At 40.7% G+C, this 18,860-nt stretch overlaps 1 protein-coding gene across 2 annotated transcripts in view; it reads left to right on the top strand.

Moving 5' to 3' along the window:
• LOC116985343 (collagen alpha-1(VII) chain-like) overlaps positions 1-18,860 on the top strand; it is a 278,255-nt gene that overhangs the window by 134,121 nt on the left and 125,274 nt on the right. The window contains exons 50-61 of one of the 2 annotated variants that reach the window (XM_033040083.1): positions 1,186-1,257; positions 2,728-2,763; positions 2,875-2,901; positions 3,565-3,636; positions 7,849-7,872; positions 11,032-11,067; positions 12,777-12,848; positions 13,493-13,537; positions 14,231-14,266; positions 15,365-15,460; positions 15,690-15,755; positions 16,418-16,453. In XM_033040083.1, coding sequence (XP_032895974.1) covers positions 1,186-1,257; positions 2,728-2,763; positions 2,875-2,901; positions 3,565-3,636; positions 7,849-7,872; positions 11,032-11,067; positions 12,777-12,848; positions 13,493-13,537; positions 14,231-14,266; positions 15,365-15,460; positions 15,690-15,755; positions 16,418-16,453 — 618 coding nt within the window. The remainder of the gene's footprint in view (positions 1-1,185; positions 1,258-2,727; positions 2,764-2,874; positions 2,902-3,564; positions 3,637-7,848; positions 7,873-11,031; positions 11,068-12,776; positions 12,849-13,492; positions 13,538-14,230; positions 14,267-15,364; positions 15,461-15,689; positions 15,756-16,417; positions 16,454-18,860) is intronic. The other variant, XM_033040084.1, reaches the window with a different exon arrangement.

Raw genomic sequence — 18,860 nt, 5'->3', positions numbered from 1 at the left:
ACGTTGCAGATAGGTTGGGTGGGTTTCAACATTTAGACCCGGAGGTGACAAGGAATTGGAGATAAATACCCAAATTAGGATACCGCTTGACTTGGAGTTAACAGTTATCACATTCACCATGTCACCATGGAGATGATGGATATGGAGAGGTCATCAAATAAGTGTTGGCAGGCGTTGCTAGGCACTTAGCAGTAGTGTAGGAAAGAGTAGTGAAAGCTTGTGTAGGAAGGAATTGCAGATTTTGGTTTAAACTCAAGATAGACACAAAAAGCTGTGGTAACTCAACGGGTCAGACAGCATCTCTGGAGAGAAGGACTGGGTGATGTTTCAGGTCGGGACATTTCTTCAGACTGCAAGAAGGGTCTTGACCTGAAACGTTACCCATTCCTTCTCTCCAGAGATGCTGCCTGTCCTGCTGAGTTACTCCAGCATTTTGTGTCTATCTTTGTAGTAAAAGTTTGCATCTCTTAGCTGATACCAGTTGTGGGGGAAGGGGAGGGGCAGCAAACATTAGTGGGAGAAGGTTATCAGTCCATTCAGCCCAACTTAGCTGGCTATGTGTGTTGTTATTGGCAGAAGATGGTAAGAACTAAAGGGCCTGTCCCACTTGTATGCGATTGCGTGCGTTTGGCGCGACCAACCGGAGTTCACGCAAAGTTCGCGCTAAGTTCGTGCGTGACGTCATTTACGTCATGCTTACCAATCAGCTGGGCAGGAGGCAGGCCGACTGAATTTGGGCGTCGCACGGCGTCGGGCGGTGACGTCATCACGCAACGCCACGTCGGGCAGTGACGTCATCACGCAAAGCCACGCGCTAGGCGTATGCCGTCAAGATGCTGCGTACGACGTCAAGACGCTGCGTACGACCGCAATGCTCCTGCGTGCTGACAGGCCGTTGGCGCACGAAGATTTCGGTCACTGCAAGAATTTTGGAGCCCCGCGCGATGTCGGGACCAGTCCCGCACAACTCCGCTCTTCTAAGTGGGACCGGCCCCGCGCGGCCATACGGTGCCCATACGCCTCAAACGATCACGAGGTCGCGTAATTTGCGAGCGAAGGTCGCGTAAGTGGGACAGGCCCTTAAGATATGTGGAACCAGTGAATTAAATATTAGTGGAGGATATCACAACAATGAAAATAAAACTGCTAATTCCATATCTCATGTCCTCTCTAATTATCGGAAAGGGTCCACTGGGCTTGCCTGGCCGGCCTGGAGAGATGGGGCTTAAAGGAGATAGTGGAAAGGCAGGAGAGTTGGTAAGTACCAAACCATTTCATGTGATAGTCTTGTCATTGTTGGAAAATTGATGGTGTGGTGAAGAATAGCTAATTCCTGTAAAAAGTAAAGATGGTGTTGTTTCCAACCAAAGGATCTGAACTTAATAGTCCGAAATATATCATTACATGAGTCCTCTTATTTGATCTGGAAGTTCTTGAGATTCCAGGTCAGGCCTACTTTTATCAAGGGCAACTTGCCCACAGCTTCACCAAAATACTAATCCCCTGCCCCCTGGACCTGTATATATATATATGATAGTAAATCAATAATCTTTGATGTTTGCTCTATTAGAAAAATTATACAAAATCACAGAAAATTTGCAGCACAGGACGGCACGGTGGCGTAGCGGTAGAGCTACTGTCTTTCAGCACCAGAGGCCCGAGTTCGATCCTGACTACGGGTGCTTGTCTGTTTGGAGTTTGTATGTTCTCCACTTGACCTGTGTGGGTTTTCCCCGAGGTCTCCAGTTTCCTCTCACACCCCAAAGACGTACAGATTTGTAGGTTAATTGGCTTGGTATAAATGTCAAATTGGCCCTAATTTGCGGAAGATTGTGTAAGTGCGCAAGGATTGGTGGTCGGTGTGGACTGTTTCCGTGCAGTATCTCTAAAACTAAAAACTAAAACCAAAAACAGGAGGATATTTGGCCTTCCAGCTCTACCACACTATAATACTGCAAACTATATCCTGCACTCTGTCTTTCTCTTTGTTCTATCTATCATACTTGAGTTTGGCTTCATTATATTTATATATTGTACCATCTGACTTGATTGGATAGCATACAGAACAAAACGTTTCACCATACATATGTGACAATTATATATAATAAATGTAAATCTAAACATAGCCCTACAGATCACCTCTCTCAAGTTCACCATCAAAGTGCAGTTTACATATGATTAGGATTTCTAACTTCTTGACACTTTCAGCCAGTAATTTCAACTCTAGCATCAACAATTTCCTCATTTCCCTCTTAATCTTTCTACGATGTTCATTTATTTCTGGCATTTTGTAACATCACGTGAAAAAACATAAACATGGTTGCCCAAATATTCCTTGGAGCAGCCAAGGAGTCAGGTACACCAGCTCTTTCAAGCTGCTTGAACCGACATGATGGGGTGAATGGCCTCCTGTGTTTATGGTTTCTGCGACTAAGAGATTTGCAAATAATAGTCAGGCAAGCAATTTGATAAAATAATTCTGCCGCCTCGCTCCTTGGTAAACATTGGGAGCATATGTAATCATTTTTACATTATCATTCCGCAATTTTGTGAGCATTAACTGATGATAAATGGTGATTTTTGTTTGACAGCAAGCGATGTAATGATATTCACTCCCAGAACATACCAATGTAGAGGATCTCATTAGCAGCTAATCTTTAAACACCTCCGAGAGTAAAAGCAAAAGTGTTTTGGATTCTGATCAGTGACTCCTCTTTCCTCTTTCAGGGAGTAATTGGTCCAATGGGATTGAAAGGCGAGAAAGTACGTTTTTTAGAAATAATATTTTCTTCTGGAGCGTACATTAGCTTGAGACTAAAACTAATTTAAGCAGGTTTGTTAATTGTGCACTAATTGCGATTTGTGCTGTTGCAGGGGAAGCCTGGACTACCTGGGTTACCTGTAAGTATGTGTATCAAATGCAGTGTGTGGATTACTTATAATTGCTGGGGGTTCTCAACTGGCCGAGAGACAGTACCAGTCCCACAGCAAACTGGAGTGACTTGATAAAGATTTTTATAATTATGAATGGGTTCATAAAATAAGTGGAATGTTAGGTTATGAGAAGTGCACATACAAATCTCTAATAAATCCAGCCAGGAATTCAGGAGAGGCTTATTCCTGCAGTGTAGTTACAATGCTGAGGGGAACCTGAATTCACTCTTGAGGCAAAAGAAAGAGAAGGGCATGTTAATAGAATAAGATTTAGGTTTATCATTGTCACGTGTATGAGGTACAGTGAAATTGTAGATTATAGATTTCTAGAAGCTATTTAGAAAATTCTGCTCTAGGGTAATCTGTAATAGAGACAGTAAGATGCTCCTGGCAACTCTCATCAATAAACTGCAGCTCACTCACAACAGAGCATCTCATCTTCAACAGTGAAACATTTTTTCATTTCTCATACTGGTCAATTTAAGACTAATTTAAGACACTGGGTCTCTCCTGAGTTTATTTGACTGGACTCTGTCCTAGTACCTTAAACAGAAGCAATGTTATAGGCATCCGTTATTAATTATGGCTTTATTTGTTGGTCAGATAAATTTGTTTCTCGTTGTGTGGTAGGGCGATTGTGGTGAACCGGGTGGCGAGGGAGCAAAAGGTGCCTCTGGAACTGGTGGTCCTCCTGGGCCAAGGGTGAGTACATCTCATGTTTACTCGTGCAAAGTCAGACATTTGGAACATGCTTAACCATATGTTCTCTGGGTCCCGATTGCTCTCAGAATCTTGTCAGTATTCTAAAAATAGTGTACCCTCTTTTAATCTGCCCTGTATTGTTGATATAGTAAGTGGTATCGTGGATAGTGAAGATGATTATCAAAAATTGCAGCAGGATCTTGATCAGTGGGCAAATGGGCTGAGGAATGGTCAATGGAGTTTAATGCAGATTAAAACACATTTGGACAGGTACATCAATGATATCACAATCCCAAGTGCCTACTGATGCCCTGAGTTCACCTGCCTTGCCTGTAAGGATTCTTGCAGTTTTGACTATCAGACCTTCATTTCTTGCCCCTGCCTATCCCACCTACTGGATTAACTCACTTTATCTTCAATACATTTGCCCAACTTTCTCATCTTCCACACCGCGACTTTCATCCCGCCAGATCAGTTTAAACCATCCCAAGTAGCCATAGCGAATATCCCCACCAAATCTCCTTTTGTAAAGGGAGAACCTGCAAGTATGCAAGGGTACAATGATATAATTCACATTTCGAGGAACAAATAAGTCATGTATTCACTGTGCACAAAAATGCTGGAGAAACTCAGCGGGTGCAGCAGCATCTATGGAGCGAAGGAAATAGGCAACGTTTTGGGCCAAAACCCTTCTTCAGCATGTGCACCTCAGGTACTGTATCTGTAAAATATTAACATTTCAAAATGTTTTTCATATTTCTGGGCCAGGCAGTCCAGAATTCTCTGAGCTCTATAGAATAATATAGTGGCCTTCTTTCCCATTATTTAAATTTTAAACAATGGAGTTACAAGTATATTCTGGTATATGTCTGGGTTATTTATAATTACCAAGAGTGGCCAGCGCATTGCATGATGAGAATTACAGATTGCTCTCCAGAGACATCTGCTGGCTATAGTGTGGTACTGAAGTGACACCAGAGCCAACTGCCATAAAACAGGAAACTCCACTACACTAGAGTTATTGTCCCATAAAAAATGCAGTGAGGGCATATTGAAAAGTTGATCAGAGAACCTTACCTAGATTACTTATCTCTCCCTTCCTGTAAGAGATGAGCTTTGACTGTATCTTTGCATTGACTCATTTCATAAGATCATCCTTCCTGGTATCAGTGGTCTAACAAGTGGTCTATCATTTATGGTGTTTTTTTCCTTTCTTTACACTGCAAATATTTTGGCGTTAAGGCAATTCAGAGTTTAGAACGATTAATGTAGAATTACATTGAACCTACAATTTGTAAAACATGCAGCTTGAATTAGTTGGCATATTCATTATCCACACAAGCTCCACTCCCTTCCTTCTCCTTGTCTTCATCTCCTTCATCTCATCCTGTTAATTCATTCCTTTCTCCATTATGTGATGCAAGGGTTCTCATTAAATGGATCTATGATCTGAGTGAAGGATCTGCATAATTGGTTCTACATTATTTGTTTATGGAACATAATCATTGCCTTTTATGTTCTAGGGTCCAATGGGTCTTCCTGGGTCACACAGTAATGGAATGGTACATTAAAGCCATCCTTGCCTTTGTTGAGATATAGATCCTTCTGTTTTTCATCTTGGACCTTTCCAATTTAAACAGACTTTCTGAGTGTGCAGTTCCCATGCACAGCGTTTGGCCAGTTTCTTGCTGCAGGGTTGGCCATTGGGAGTGAATCTGTGATCCAGCATCATGGTCCATCTCAGCTGGCGTATGACTTGGACTCCTGAAAATCCTTTCCTGTAAATGTTACATCTGACTGGGAATAAGAGATTGTGGAACTACAGCTTCCATCCCGCTGTTGTTTATCCACAATCCTGGAGAACACTTTTGAAGCTATTCCATGGTGATCAGTAATCACTATTCATCCAAGAACTTACTTGACATGTTGGCAAATTGGCAACTATTTTGATTGATTTCAAGTTCTTAGAGCAGTTATCTCCTCCTTGGTATTTTAAATACCACGTGCCCCCTATATTGTCTGTAATCTTTTGTAACATAGATACATAGAAAATAGGTGCAGGAGTAGGCCGTTCGGCCCTTCGAGCCTGCACCGCCATTCAACATGATCATGGCTGATCATCCAACTCAGTATCCCGTACCTGCCTTCTCTCCATACCCCCTGATCCCTTTAGCCACAAGGGCCACATCTAACTCCCTCTTAAATATAGCCAATGAACTGGCCTCAACTACCCTCTGTGGCAGAGAGTTCCATGATTCACCACTCTCTGTGTGAAAAATGTTTTTCTCATCTCGGTCTTAAAGGATTTCCCCCTTATCCTTAAGCTGTGACCCCTTGTCCTGGACTTCCCCAACATTGGGAACAATCTTCCTGCATCTAGCCTGTCCAACCCCTTAAGAATGTTGTAAGTTTCTATAAGATCCCCCCTCAATCTCCTAAATTCTAGCGTGTATAAGCCGAGTCTATCCAGTCTTTCTTCATATGAAAGTCCTGACATTCCAGGAATCAGTCTTAGACAAACAGTGTTTTTTTTGCCATTTATTAAAGAGATTTGTAATGGAAACTACTAATGATTATGTTCTTACCCCAAAGGACCAATAATTTTATTTTCCCCCTTCTCCATCTTGAAACTGGTCAGGAGTATGAAACAATAATCATTATCAGGATGTCAAAAGTGTGACACTTTCCCCAACACTCTCTCACATTGTAACCTGATTCTTGTTTCCTAATTTACTTATATTTTATTCTAATTAATCTTATTGTGGCTTTTGACTCGTATCGCAGGGTTTTCATTTTTTAAAGTAATTCATAAATGTGTGTGAATTAAAGAGCCAATTGGTTTGAGAAAGGAACATTACATTTTTTCCTCTCTTTTCATCCTACTTCCTTCCCTTCAGTGGGGAGTTCAGTGTCATAACACTTCTCAACTATCTTCATTTGTGCCATTGATTTGCATGGCACGAGATCTAAAAAAAACCTCTACCTCTGTGTTGTCTTAGACTCAGTAATGTGGTTATAGGAAGTGGCGGGTTTTGCGGCATTGTTGTTGGCAACAGAAACAGATGCCATTCTCATGAAGACATCGATCAGCGATTAAACGAGTGGATAAACATGCCACCGTGTGATGCCCACAAACCCACACACACACCTGTAACTTCCAACATGCATGTGCCAACACATGCCCACCAAACATACATGATGCACTCAGAAAGTTAGCAGTGTTAATACATGGGCACACTAAAGTACATCAGTCCATATACCAATGCAGATTTATGCACATCAACACACCCACTTGTGACTCTGCACATTTCCCTCAGCAATATCTATGTTATCTAAAGAGCTGATCTCATTCTTTGTCATACATCTTGGCAGGACAAATCAAAATAGGACGTACATGGTAAATGGTAGGGAATTGAAGAATGCAGGTGAACAGAGGGATCTGGGAATAACTGTGCACAGTTCCCTGAAAGTGGAATCTCATGTAGATAGGGTGGTAAAGAAAGCTTTTGGTGTGCTGGCCTTTATAAATCAGAGCATTGAGTATAGAAGTTGGGATGTAATGTTAAAATTGTACAAGGCATTGGTGAGGCCAATTCTGGAGTATGGGGTACAATTTTGGTCGCCTAATTATAGGAAGGATGTCAACAAAATAGAGAGAGTACAGAGGAGATTTACTAGAATGTTGCCTGGGTTTCAGCAACTAAGTTACAGAGAAAGGTTGAACAAGTTAGGGCTTTATTCTTTGGAGCGCAGAAGGTTAAGGGGGGACTTGATAGAGGTCTTTAAAATGATGAGAGGGATAGACAGAGTTGACGTGGATAAAATGCTAATTAGATCTGCTGACCAAGATAATGATGTCTGTAAGAAGGTTTAAACCGAAGATAGACACAAAAAGCTGGAGTAACTCAGCGGGACAGGCAGCATCTCTGGAGAGAAGGAATGGGCGACGTTTCGGGTCAAGACCCTTCTTCAGTCTGAATCTATTTTTTGATTTTGAGCATTAATGAAGTAAAATAATCCATGTTTTAATAGTTGTAAAATATTGAGATCCTTAAAGTTAAGATAAAATATAGAGAAGGAAAATGGATTGATAAACATGGATCAAAGAAAAATAAAATAAAAAAAACAATTGTAGAAAATGATTGAGTTCTGCTATATTGTAATTTGATCTCTAACCTGAATTTATTTATATTCCCACATGGCGATCGAAAGGAGAGAAATACAAAGGGAGAAAAGGTAAGTTACAAGCCTTAGCTAATTGATTCAAAAAATGACTTTTGTCCAGAGATCGCTGTAGGTACCATCCGATTTCATGAAATCTTCAATTAAAATGTCACCAACTGATAGTTTGCTGGACTACATCAATCTGTAGAGTAGGAGGACATTGTGAAAAATCAAACCCATTTCTATGCTCTTAACATGGAGACAGAAAAACACCTATCAATTCCCTTTTGCAAATTATAATCAAATCTTCCTCCTATCATTTATGCTCAAAAAAAATTATTATGTAGAAAGTGTTCTCCTCATCTCCAATCAAGTTCCTCTGCTCTGTACCTTAAATCTGTGCCCTCTGGTTACAGATGCCCCTGGAAGTGGAAACAGATTCTCTCCATCTGTATCAGGATAATGTAAAATATAACTATTAAGCTCACTTGGTCTTCTAGCTGAAAAGCCAACATTCCCAGCTTCTCAAGTCCCTCGCAGGTCATTGTCAATGACCACTGTATTGGCTCCTATTCAGGCTTGGACATCGTCAAGCTACTTTGTGTGTTGGGTGGGTAAGAAAGGATGTCTTGAATGATACTCTCTATCTGCACCAACTGGATTTACACACAAGGCTTGTTAGATAGTCACCAACCTTTGGAACTTTAGGCAATCTTCATCTTAGCACCAGAGCACTTAGAGCAAGTGTTTGCTCACTCATGTTATGGGTCATACTTTGTAGCTACGCCCACTAGCTTAACAGTAAACATCCCTGCTTTGTTCCCACACTTTTAGAGTAACGTGCTAGTATGGTTACCTATGCTGTAATGTTAATAAAGTCTTTGGACCTTAATCACGGTGTAAGACTTTGGTTATTTAAACAGCAGAATCACAACATGGTGTCAGAGTAAGTGGACTCACTCCTTGTTTAATTGTATTGCTTTATATCACAACACTCATGATCTACTAAAGTGGTTGCACCAATTCAGCACAGATCAGGTTCCAATACAGTTGAATCTAGAAATATCCATGAACATGTGGATGATTGCCCCCTCCCATTACCACACTGACCTTTCTACCCTTTCTGCATCCTCCAATGTCAGAGTGAGGCCCAGCGCAAATTGGAGGAACAGCACCTCATATTTCGCTTGGGTAGCTTACACCCCAGTGGTATGAATATTGATTTCTCTGACATCAAATAACCCTTGCTTTCCCTCTCTCTCCACCCCTCCCCCTTCCCAGTTCTCAGACCGGTTTGACTGTCCCACAGATTACATTGTATCCCTGTTTGCTTTGTTGTCACCTTCTCTGAGCTAACAATGGTCTATTCTACATTTTCCTTGATCTGCATTTCTTTTGATCTCTTACATTTTCTTATCTGTAACTCCCTCTCGCCTGATGCTCTGTCTGAAGAAGGGTCTTGAACCAAAATGTCATCCGTTCCTTCTATCCAGAGATGCTGCCTGTCCCGCTGAGTTACTCCACCATTTGTGTCTATCTTGGATGATTGTTGTTGTTTGCATCAAACCACTAGGGGCTCTGTCTAGTAATTATGGGCATTGAATAAACATTGCCACTGACCAGTCAAACCATCTTGAGCACAGCATGGTTTCTCTATGTAAAATTCCTATTTGCTCTGCAAATCTAGAGATTGATGGTGTTTAGGGAAAAATATCTTACAAAGACCTTATGCAACATTACTTATTTTTATAGGTGAAGATAGAGCAAGCAGTTCAATCCATGTTTTATGATGCCTTTCATTCCACTGAAATCTGTGGTAAAGATATCTAGATTTCAGTGTGATGAGACATCAAGACATTGGATGCAACGTAGGCATATACAGTTTGTTTTGTAGGTGAGGGTTTATATGTTTAACTGTGGCATAATTGGCAGAAATTCAACAATGTCATAACTATGGGGCTTCACTGAAATAAATTAAATTAATATTATACCTTTAACAGTCCTGGGACATTCAAATTCCTTTATTGCCAGCAGGATATTGTAATATAGGAAACACCACAGCTAATTTGTGCACAATATATCCCTGTTGACCAGTTACAAAATAATCTGTTTTGTTATTGGATGATGGCAGAATATCAGAAGGGATGATAACACAATTCCTGGAGTGAGGCTCAAATTCATAGTTCTCTGACTTTCAAGAAAGTGCTATCATTAATTACTAAATGAGAAAAAAACTTTTTTTTTAAAAATAAATTTTAATTAGAGGCATCTGCATATCATAATCCAAACCAGTACAGACTTTGTTTAATGGTTACATATTAAATATCCAGGTTTCCAGGGACCCAGTTACCAAAGTAGCTGGGATCCTCCTTTATCGGTTACCTATTAACATTGCCTCTAATTATTTATTTATATTTATAGATAGGAAAAATAAAGAAAGAAAGAAAGAAATTAGAAAAATAGGATAAACTATCAATAATACAACTTGGGAGATAGTTCCGTAGGTCAGAGTACGTAACTATTCATCTAGTCCTGGGTTCAGGCTTCAGTCCGGCCTCCGCGCCGGTCCAATCTACCCCTACAAATAATCTATAAATGGAGACCATATTCTAATAAATAATTCTGGTTTGTCAATTAAGACATATCTAATTTTTTCCAAATGTAAGGTCTCTGACATCTCCATAATCCACATCTTGATTGTGGGGGTTGTTGGGTTTTTCCAAAATTTTAATATCAATTTTTTCCCAATTATTATACTGTAATCAAGGAAATTTCTTTATTGTGAGTTTTGGGTATTGTTCTGATATGCCCAATATTATTAATTTAGGGTCAGGATCCATCTAGATATTGACGACTACAGAGATTATTTTTAAAATATCCATCCAGTAATTTTTAATTCTTATACAGTTTACAAAAGTATGGGTTAAATTAGCCAAGTGATATTGACATTTATCACAGATAGGAGAGATATTAGGAAAAATTCTATTTAATTTTGTTTTAGAATAATACAGTCTATAACTCTAAAATTCTATAGAGGATATGGAAACAGAATTGAATGCTAGCACATTCTAGCATTCTTGAGGGTCAGAAGGCACTGAGTGAAATCAAAATAAATAATTGGCACAAAGCAGTGATCTTTCTTGTTAGTCACATGGATTGTAAATTTTAATAGATTTCTGAAAGTGTGTGATTTTTTTAAATGTCGTTATTTGCTTTTTGTTGTAAAAATAGGGTGAGCCTGGAAGGAGAGGCGAAGCTGGCCAAAATGTAAGTTTCCATAAAAGTCTAGCTATTGCCTCCTTCAGCATGGAATCCACCATTTTCCAATTCAAGTCAAGTAAAGCCCAGTTTATTGTCATATGCATAATACCGTGAAGTACTGGTGCAAAGAAAAGCTTGCTTGTAGCAGCATCGTATCCACTTAGACTCAAAACAAAAATCATAAATTAATTTAACTTAAGCAATACAAAAGAGTGAAAAGGAAAGAGACTGCAAAAAAAAACCACATTAGTGCTGAACACAATTAGAAAGCAAGCCCACGGTCGTGCAAAAGTGGATTTTGTGTTCTTTGTTGTCGAGGAAGACTGTCCCTGTCCTGGTGACAAGCCACTTCTGGCTTCTGTACCTCCTGCTTTCTAGTTACAGCGAGAAAAGGGCATGGCCTGGAAAGGCCTTGATGATAGAAGCCACCTTCTTGAAGTAGTACCTCATGTAGATGCCATCAATGGTAGGAGGGTTGTGCTGGTGATGGAGTGGGCTTATTCCACTACTTTCTGCAGCCTCCAGCGTTCCTGTGTATTGGAATTGCCGTACCATGCTCTGATACTGCCAATCAGTGAATGTTTGTTAGAGTATTTGGTGACAAGCCAAATCTCTTTAAACTGCTAATAAAGTAGAGACACAGGCACACCTCCTCCATGATTACATCTATGTTCTGAGCCTAGGACTGGTCAACCAATATGTTAACATCCAGGCATTTGAAGCTGCTAAGGAAAACCCTAGGCATTTCCTTTCAGTGCTTCCTTTTATTTGATTCCATCCTTTCTTGAATAGTACACATCATGGTATTGGAGTGGATGGGCAGGTTGACACAGCGATTAGCACTTCTGCCTGCGAGAGTTCCAGGAACCTAGGTTTGATCCTGACCTCAGGTGCAAAGTATAGCGTTTGCATGTTCTTCACGTGACCTGTGAGTTTTGTACAGAACACTATAGTTTTCTCCCTCCTCCCTAAAATGTGTGGATTGGCTGCTGTGAATTACATCCCAGTGTAGGTAAATAGCACCGAAAATCAGAGGGGAGTTGATGGACATGTGATGGAAAGTAGCAAGGCTATAGGGAAATAAGGAGAGGGGGAATGGGGCTGACCGGATAGCGTTACTGGGAGCTGGCATGGACTCAGCAGAATGAATGACACATTCCTGTGCCATTGTAAGAAAGTCGAGCGTCAAAGCATTTGCAACTTTCCAATCCTCTGGAACCACACTATAATCCACGGAATTTAGGTAGATTACAATCATAACCACCATCTCTGCAGACACCTGTTAATATTCGAGGATTTGGGCCATATCCACCGGTCCAGCGGATATGTTGGCCATTAGCTCCATAACTTTTCATCTCGTGATAGAGATTATTTTAAGAGCTACTTTTGCAATCTGCTTTCTTGATTCGAGATTCTGGAACTCGAGACAGTATCATTGATGGTCTTTTACTGATACTCCCTTCAGCATCATGGAATGATGGCATTAACCATTCTTGTCATGCCAGTAACCTGTAGGTGTAAAACCCTTTTGCTCGTCTCTTTCATCTCCCATGTAGGCTTTCCCATTCTTCAGTTCTGATGCTAAACATGATTCACATCCTCACAAAAGTTAATATAGAATGTATTATATCATAAGTACGATTGTTTGATATGGATATGGGAAGATCTTGGCTTGCAGGATTTCATGCGTACTTTAATGGTATTTCCTAATGCAGTTCTTAGCAGGACACAAGGGCAACCCAGGAGCTGTCGGACATCCAGGACTCCATGGCATTCCAGGAATTCCTGTGAGTATATTACTGTTCTTTCACCAGATCTGCTTCATTTCATATCCCTGTCAGTGGTCCATGGACTTCACGTTACCTGAAGTCAATGTTCACATGCGACTGTAGTTGATGAATGTCAGAAGATTATCATTGCTTAGAAATTCATCCCATTGCTAATGACCAGCACTCCTATCAGGAATTGTTGATGGAAATCAGAAGGACAGCAATAACCGTTGCCAGAATATATAGCATCTAGTGGCATCATCAGGAATCAATATTTGTATTTTACCAATCGCAGAAATATAATTGAAATAATTTTACAATCGGTGCGGAGTTTGCACGTTCTCCATGTGACTGCGAGGGTTTCCTCTGGACGCTCTGGTTTTCTCCCACATCCCAAAGACATGTAGGTTTGTAGGTTAATCGGCCTGTGTAAATTGCCCCAAGTGTCTAAGGCGTGGGAGAATGGGATAATGCAGAACCTGTGTGAATGGGTGATCGATGGTTGATGTGGGCTTGGTGGACCAAAGGATCGGTTTCCATTTCATATCTCTAAACTAAAACCAAACAGTGTTTCTTAATGATAATTGAAATTCATACTGGGATGAATTGCTCTTCACATTATCTCAGTCTCTGCAAACAGTATGTTTGATATTCTGTTTCAGGGTAAACCAGGAGCTGATGGAAAACGTGGACCACATGGGAAAGATGTATGTTTTCACTGATCAGAGTTGATAAACTGATTTTAAAAACTGCGCCAATGTCAACCATAAAATATAGTAATGGAGATATTGTTATACCAAGTGTGGAATTAGCATAGTAGGCAATCTTTTGTAGAGCACCAGCTGGATTCTTGCCAGACATGACATGGGTGGGGTCAACAAGCTTCTTGACATTGTGTGATACTTAGACACAATCCTTGGCCTACTACGTGGCAATCAATACCCTCCCCTTTTAGCCCCCCACCCCATTTTTGTATCTGGAAAAAAATCAAATGAGCCACCAAAAAAAAATTGTTTGTTTTGTCAAAATCTATCCCAGCATGTGGTTAATTCTCTGGTCTACCCAGATATGCTTCCTGGAATATCAGCAGAGTACCTCACACTGTTATACAGACAAAGCATTCATACTGGATAATTGCTCAAAACGAAGATAAATTATAAGGCGATTTTATGAGATAAAGAGCAGAAAAGATGGATTAATTGGAAAGCTTTGTCAAAGAGATAGCATCAACGAAGGACTAAACTGCATCCAGCTATCCTCTGCATTTCTAACTTTCTAATGTCTAGCATTTGTGTAGTTGCTATGGATCAGATCAGTGCAGGGAACATATTACATACCAGATGGAATCCTCATAATTTTACATCAAATTATTGAAAGGAAAAATGATTACTGTTCTATAGGGTCAGAAGGGTAGCCCAGGACTGCCAGGAAGTGATATAAGAGTCACCTTTAACTGTTTCATCTTAAACTAGCTTTATTGTAAATGCCATTTTGAGAACCTAACCCACTACAAGGTTTACAAGCATTGTGTGGTGTGACTTGTTTTGTGTACCTAGGATGTTCCGTTAGGAAGGAGACGAGAAGGAATGTCTTTAGTCAGAGGGTGGCGAATCTGTGGAGTTCATTGCCACAGAAGGCTGCGGAGGCCACGTCAATTAATATTTTTAAGGCAGAGATAGATAAATTCTTGATGAGTACTGGTAGTCAGTAGTTATGGGGAGAAGGCAGGAAAATGGGGTTAAGAGGGAAAGATAGATCAGCCATGATTGAATTCCAGAGTCGACTTGATGGAACAAATGGCCTAATTCTGCTCCTATCACTTATGCACATGAACAAGAACAAACAGCAGCTCTTTGCTTGGGCAGTAAACAAGTATCTTTAACTTTATCCCAACATATTACCTTATTATTCAGTTGAGGCACAAAATCTCTGTTTTTGGTAGACTGTGCATATCTGAGGAATTTTCCACATTGCCAGGTAGATCCCATTGGTGTAACATTACTGGAATACCGTGGCTCAGTCTGGCTGTAAACCTTCATCACCACAGCTATGTTGTCAAGTTGTTCTTAGCTGTAGGTGATGTTCTTGGCCATTTGTTGACATAATATCTAACGATTCAAATAGGCTGAGGACTGACATGTATGATGGTCAGGATGTAAATAAGAGATCAAAATATTCCTGCCACTAATTTACTTGTCCATCACCAGTCACCATGCCTCCAGCAAATTTGTATATTGACTTTGTGTATAATTTGAATGAATTAATACTTTATGGTCACATGTGACGAGTCACAGTGAAATTCTTTGGTTTGCATACAATTACAGTGCTTTAAAAAATATATAATAAAATAAGTCAGGAGTCAAATCAGAAAAAATGCTGCAAAAACCCAAGGTCGGCAAAGAGTCGCCACATAATTTTTCCAACTGTGGGGAGTTGAAGAACTAGTTGGAATTGTTCTGGGACACTGCGACCATGAAGATCTTTTAATGTCGTTGATCTGAAATATTTTCCCTTTTGTCTCCTTTATTTATCAGGGAAAAGACGGTTTGAAAGGAGAGCAAGGGTCACCTGGTTTGCCTGGACCTCCAGGACCAGGAGCCTTCCCGGAATCTCCCTTACCTTTCAATGAGGTACGTGAATAAATGGTTTCCGTTACCTTCCGATCATCAGGGATGCCTGGTCTCTCGCTGACGTCTCCTCTTTACATGTTAAGCAAGGGAACAGCTTAGTTGGGGGAAATTATGGGAAAAAGTGTAGTTATACTTATTCACATTTCAAAGTGGAACTAATGATATAAATAGCTTTGATTCTGTTATCAATGTTTCAATGTGCAGCACTCAACAGCTTTTTTCGTTGCAGGATAATGCATTTAATTACACAGATTTACCCATTATTCCTTTACCAGTTGGCCCCCCTGGGACACCAGTAAGTGATATCAAATCTATAATGGTCACCAGAGCTCTTGTGTATGTCAGTGTATAGGTATTTACTTCAGTGAATAAGGATTTGTGTTTCATGTTCAATAACAAAATACTATGATTTTTGACAAGCAAATTTAGTCACTGAGCTGTACAACAAAGAAACAGGTCTCACTCATCCATACTGAATGTGATACCTTTCTATGGTAACCTTTTTCCCCCTGCATTAAGCTTGCATCCCTCCACATCTTTCCCATCCAAGAGCGTGTCCAACATCATTAAAATGGTGTAAATGCATTTGCCTCTACCACCTCTTTGGGCTGTTCACTCCACACCAAGGAAAACCTTGTCCCTCGATTCTCCTTTAAGTTTCTTCCCACTCACTTTAAACCTATGCCCTCCCCTGCCCCAGGCCAAAAGACTTTGACTATCTACCCTATCTAAGACCTTCTTAATCTTATAAACTTCCATCGGGTCAGCAGGCAGTCCACAATTCCCCAGTGAGAACAAATCCAGCCTATCCAATCTCTCCTTGGAAACAAGTTTGCATGTTCATTAAAATGCAAGAAAAAGATAGCACCAGAACAAATTTATTTCTATTAAAACTCGGTGTGATGACTATGAGGAATCATTCCAGATCTGAGGTTTACTTTTCTGCTTTACCTACAGGGTGATAAAGGAGAAAGAGGACACAAAGGTGAACAAGTAAGTGGTTTTGTTAGTCCATGGAAACTTTGTCAGTTTAGTTCAGTTTAGTTTATTTTAACGTGTGCCGAGGTACAATGAAAAGCTTTTGTTGCATGCTAACCAGTCAGCAGAAAGACAATAGGAGGAATATGAAGAAGGTCTCAACCCGAAACATCACCCATTCATCCTCTTCAGAGATGCTGCCTGTCCCGCTGAGTTACTCCAGCTTTTTGTGTCTATCTTCAGCAGAAAGACAATACATGTTTACAATCGATCCATTTACAGTGTATAGATGCATGATAAGGAAATAACGTTTAGTACAAGGTAAAGCCAACAAAATCCGATCAAGGATAGTCCGAGGATCATCAAAGAAGTAGATAGTAGTTCAGCACTGCTCTCTGGTTGTGGTAGGATGATTCAGTAGTCTGATAACAGCTGGGAAGAAACTGTCCCTGAATCTGGTGAAGTGCATTTTTACATTTCCATACCTTTTTGCCTGATGAAAGAGGGGAGAAGAGGGAGTGGCCAGGGTGCGACTCATCCTTGATTATGATGCTGAGGTATAAATTGAGACAATCTCCTTCTTTCTTCTTTTCTGTCCATTTTCCATGTTTCAAATGTTGACATCGCTGTCATCGTCCGTCCTGAAATGGACGCAAGCTTCCGGCGACAATCAGTGGGAGCCATCACTTGTTGCAACAGATGATGGTGGTAGCAGAATTAGCTCGGGATACTTGCAGTTTCCAGCCCCGTGACGTGGACGCTTCTGCTATGGGGCTAATTGAGTCAATGGAAGGGAGGTTGGTTTGTGTAATGGTCTGGGTTGCGTCCACAATTCGCTGCAATTTATTGTGGTCTTGGATGGAGCTGCTCCCAAACCAAGCTGTGATTCATCTTGATAAGGTAGACAAAATTGCTGGAGAAACTCAGCGGGTGCAGCAACATCTATGGAGCGAAGGAAATGGGCAACGTTTCGGGCCGAAACCCTTCTTCAGACTGATAAAATGCTTTCTATGGTGCATCTGTAGAAGTTGGTAAGCGTTGCAGGGGACATGCCAAACTCCCTAAGCCTTCTAAGGAAGCAGAGGTGTTGGTGTGCTTTATTGGTCGTTCCTTCAATATGAAGGGTCCAGGAGAAGTTGTTGGTGATATTGACTCCTAGGAATTTGAAGTTTTCAACCATCTCTACTTCGGCACCATCAATGCAAACTGTGGTATGTTTATCGCTTCGCTTCCGAATGTCGATTATGTCCAGTTGACATTGAGAGGAAGATTGTTGTCTCGACACCAGGACACAAGGTTCTCAATCTCCTTCCTGTACTCCGTCCTTTGAGTATAAGAGCAGGGAGGTTCTACTGCAGTTGTACAGGGTCTTGGTGAGACCACACCTGGAGTATTGCGTACAGGTTTGGTCTCCTAATCTGAGGAAAGACATTCTTGCCATAGAGGGAGTACAGAGAAGGATCACCAGACTGATTCCTGGGATGTCAGGACTTTCATATGAAGAAAGACTGGATAGACTCGGTTTGTACACGCTAGAATTTAGAAGATTGAGGGGGGATCTTATAGAAACGTACAAAATTCTTAAGGGGTTGGACAGGCGAGATGCAGGAAGATTATTCCCAATGTTGGGGAAGTCCAGAACTAGAGGTCACAGTTTAAGGATAAGAGAGAAGTCTTTTAGGACCGAGATGAGAAAATCATTTTTTACACAGCGAGTGGTGAATCTCTGGAATTCTCTGCCACAGAAGGTAGTTGAGGCCAGTTCATTGGCTATATTTAAGAGGGAGTTAGATGTGGCACTTGTGGCTGAAGGGATCAGGGGGTATGGAGAGAAGGCAGGGATGGGATACTGAGTTGGATGATCAGCCATGATCATATTGAATGGAGGTGCAAGCTCGAAGGGCCGAATGGCCTACTACTGCACCTATTTTCTATGTTTCTATGTCTCATCGTTATTTGATATCCGGCCCACAATGGTGGTGTCGTCTGCAAATTTTCAATTGAATTTCACAGCAGCTTAAATGTTTCCATTTATAGCTGATATAAAACTGGCTTGAGCTAGTTGTATGATACTTAAAGGTACTAAACTGAAGGTCCATTCTGTTCTTTTGGGTGATATTGCTTATTAGTAAAGTTATCCCAAAGGGTCTTAGGGTTGTCAAAGGGGACTGGAAGAAAGACTGAGTGAAAACTTGGGGTAACCAATTTTGCTGGAAATTACAGTGGAGTGAAATAATGTTGTTTTAAATGTTCAGCAAGAAACCACAAAGTTCCCTAAAAGGAGAATGGTTCTCCCTTGGAGTCCAAACCAGCACAGATCCTACAACCATAACCATTAAGCACAGAAAAGCAAAACTGCAGCAGATGCTAGTAATGCAAAATGAGAATATAAAAAGCCAGGGATACTCAGCAGATCAAGCAG

This window comes from Amblyraja radiata, chromosome 21, assembly GCF_010909765.2.
Source record: "Amblyraja radiata isolate CabotCenter1 chromosome 21, sAmbRad1.1.pri, whole genome shotgun sequence".
Classification (NCBI taxonomy): Eukaryota; Metazoa; Chordata; class Chondrichthyes; order Rajiformes; family Rajidae; genus Amblyraja; species Amblyraja radiata.
The sequence above is the reverse complement of the archived record's forward strand: the minus strand, read 5'-3'. Positions and strand labels throughout refer to the sequence as shown.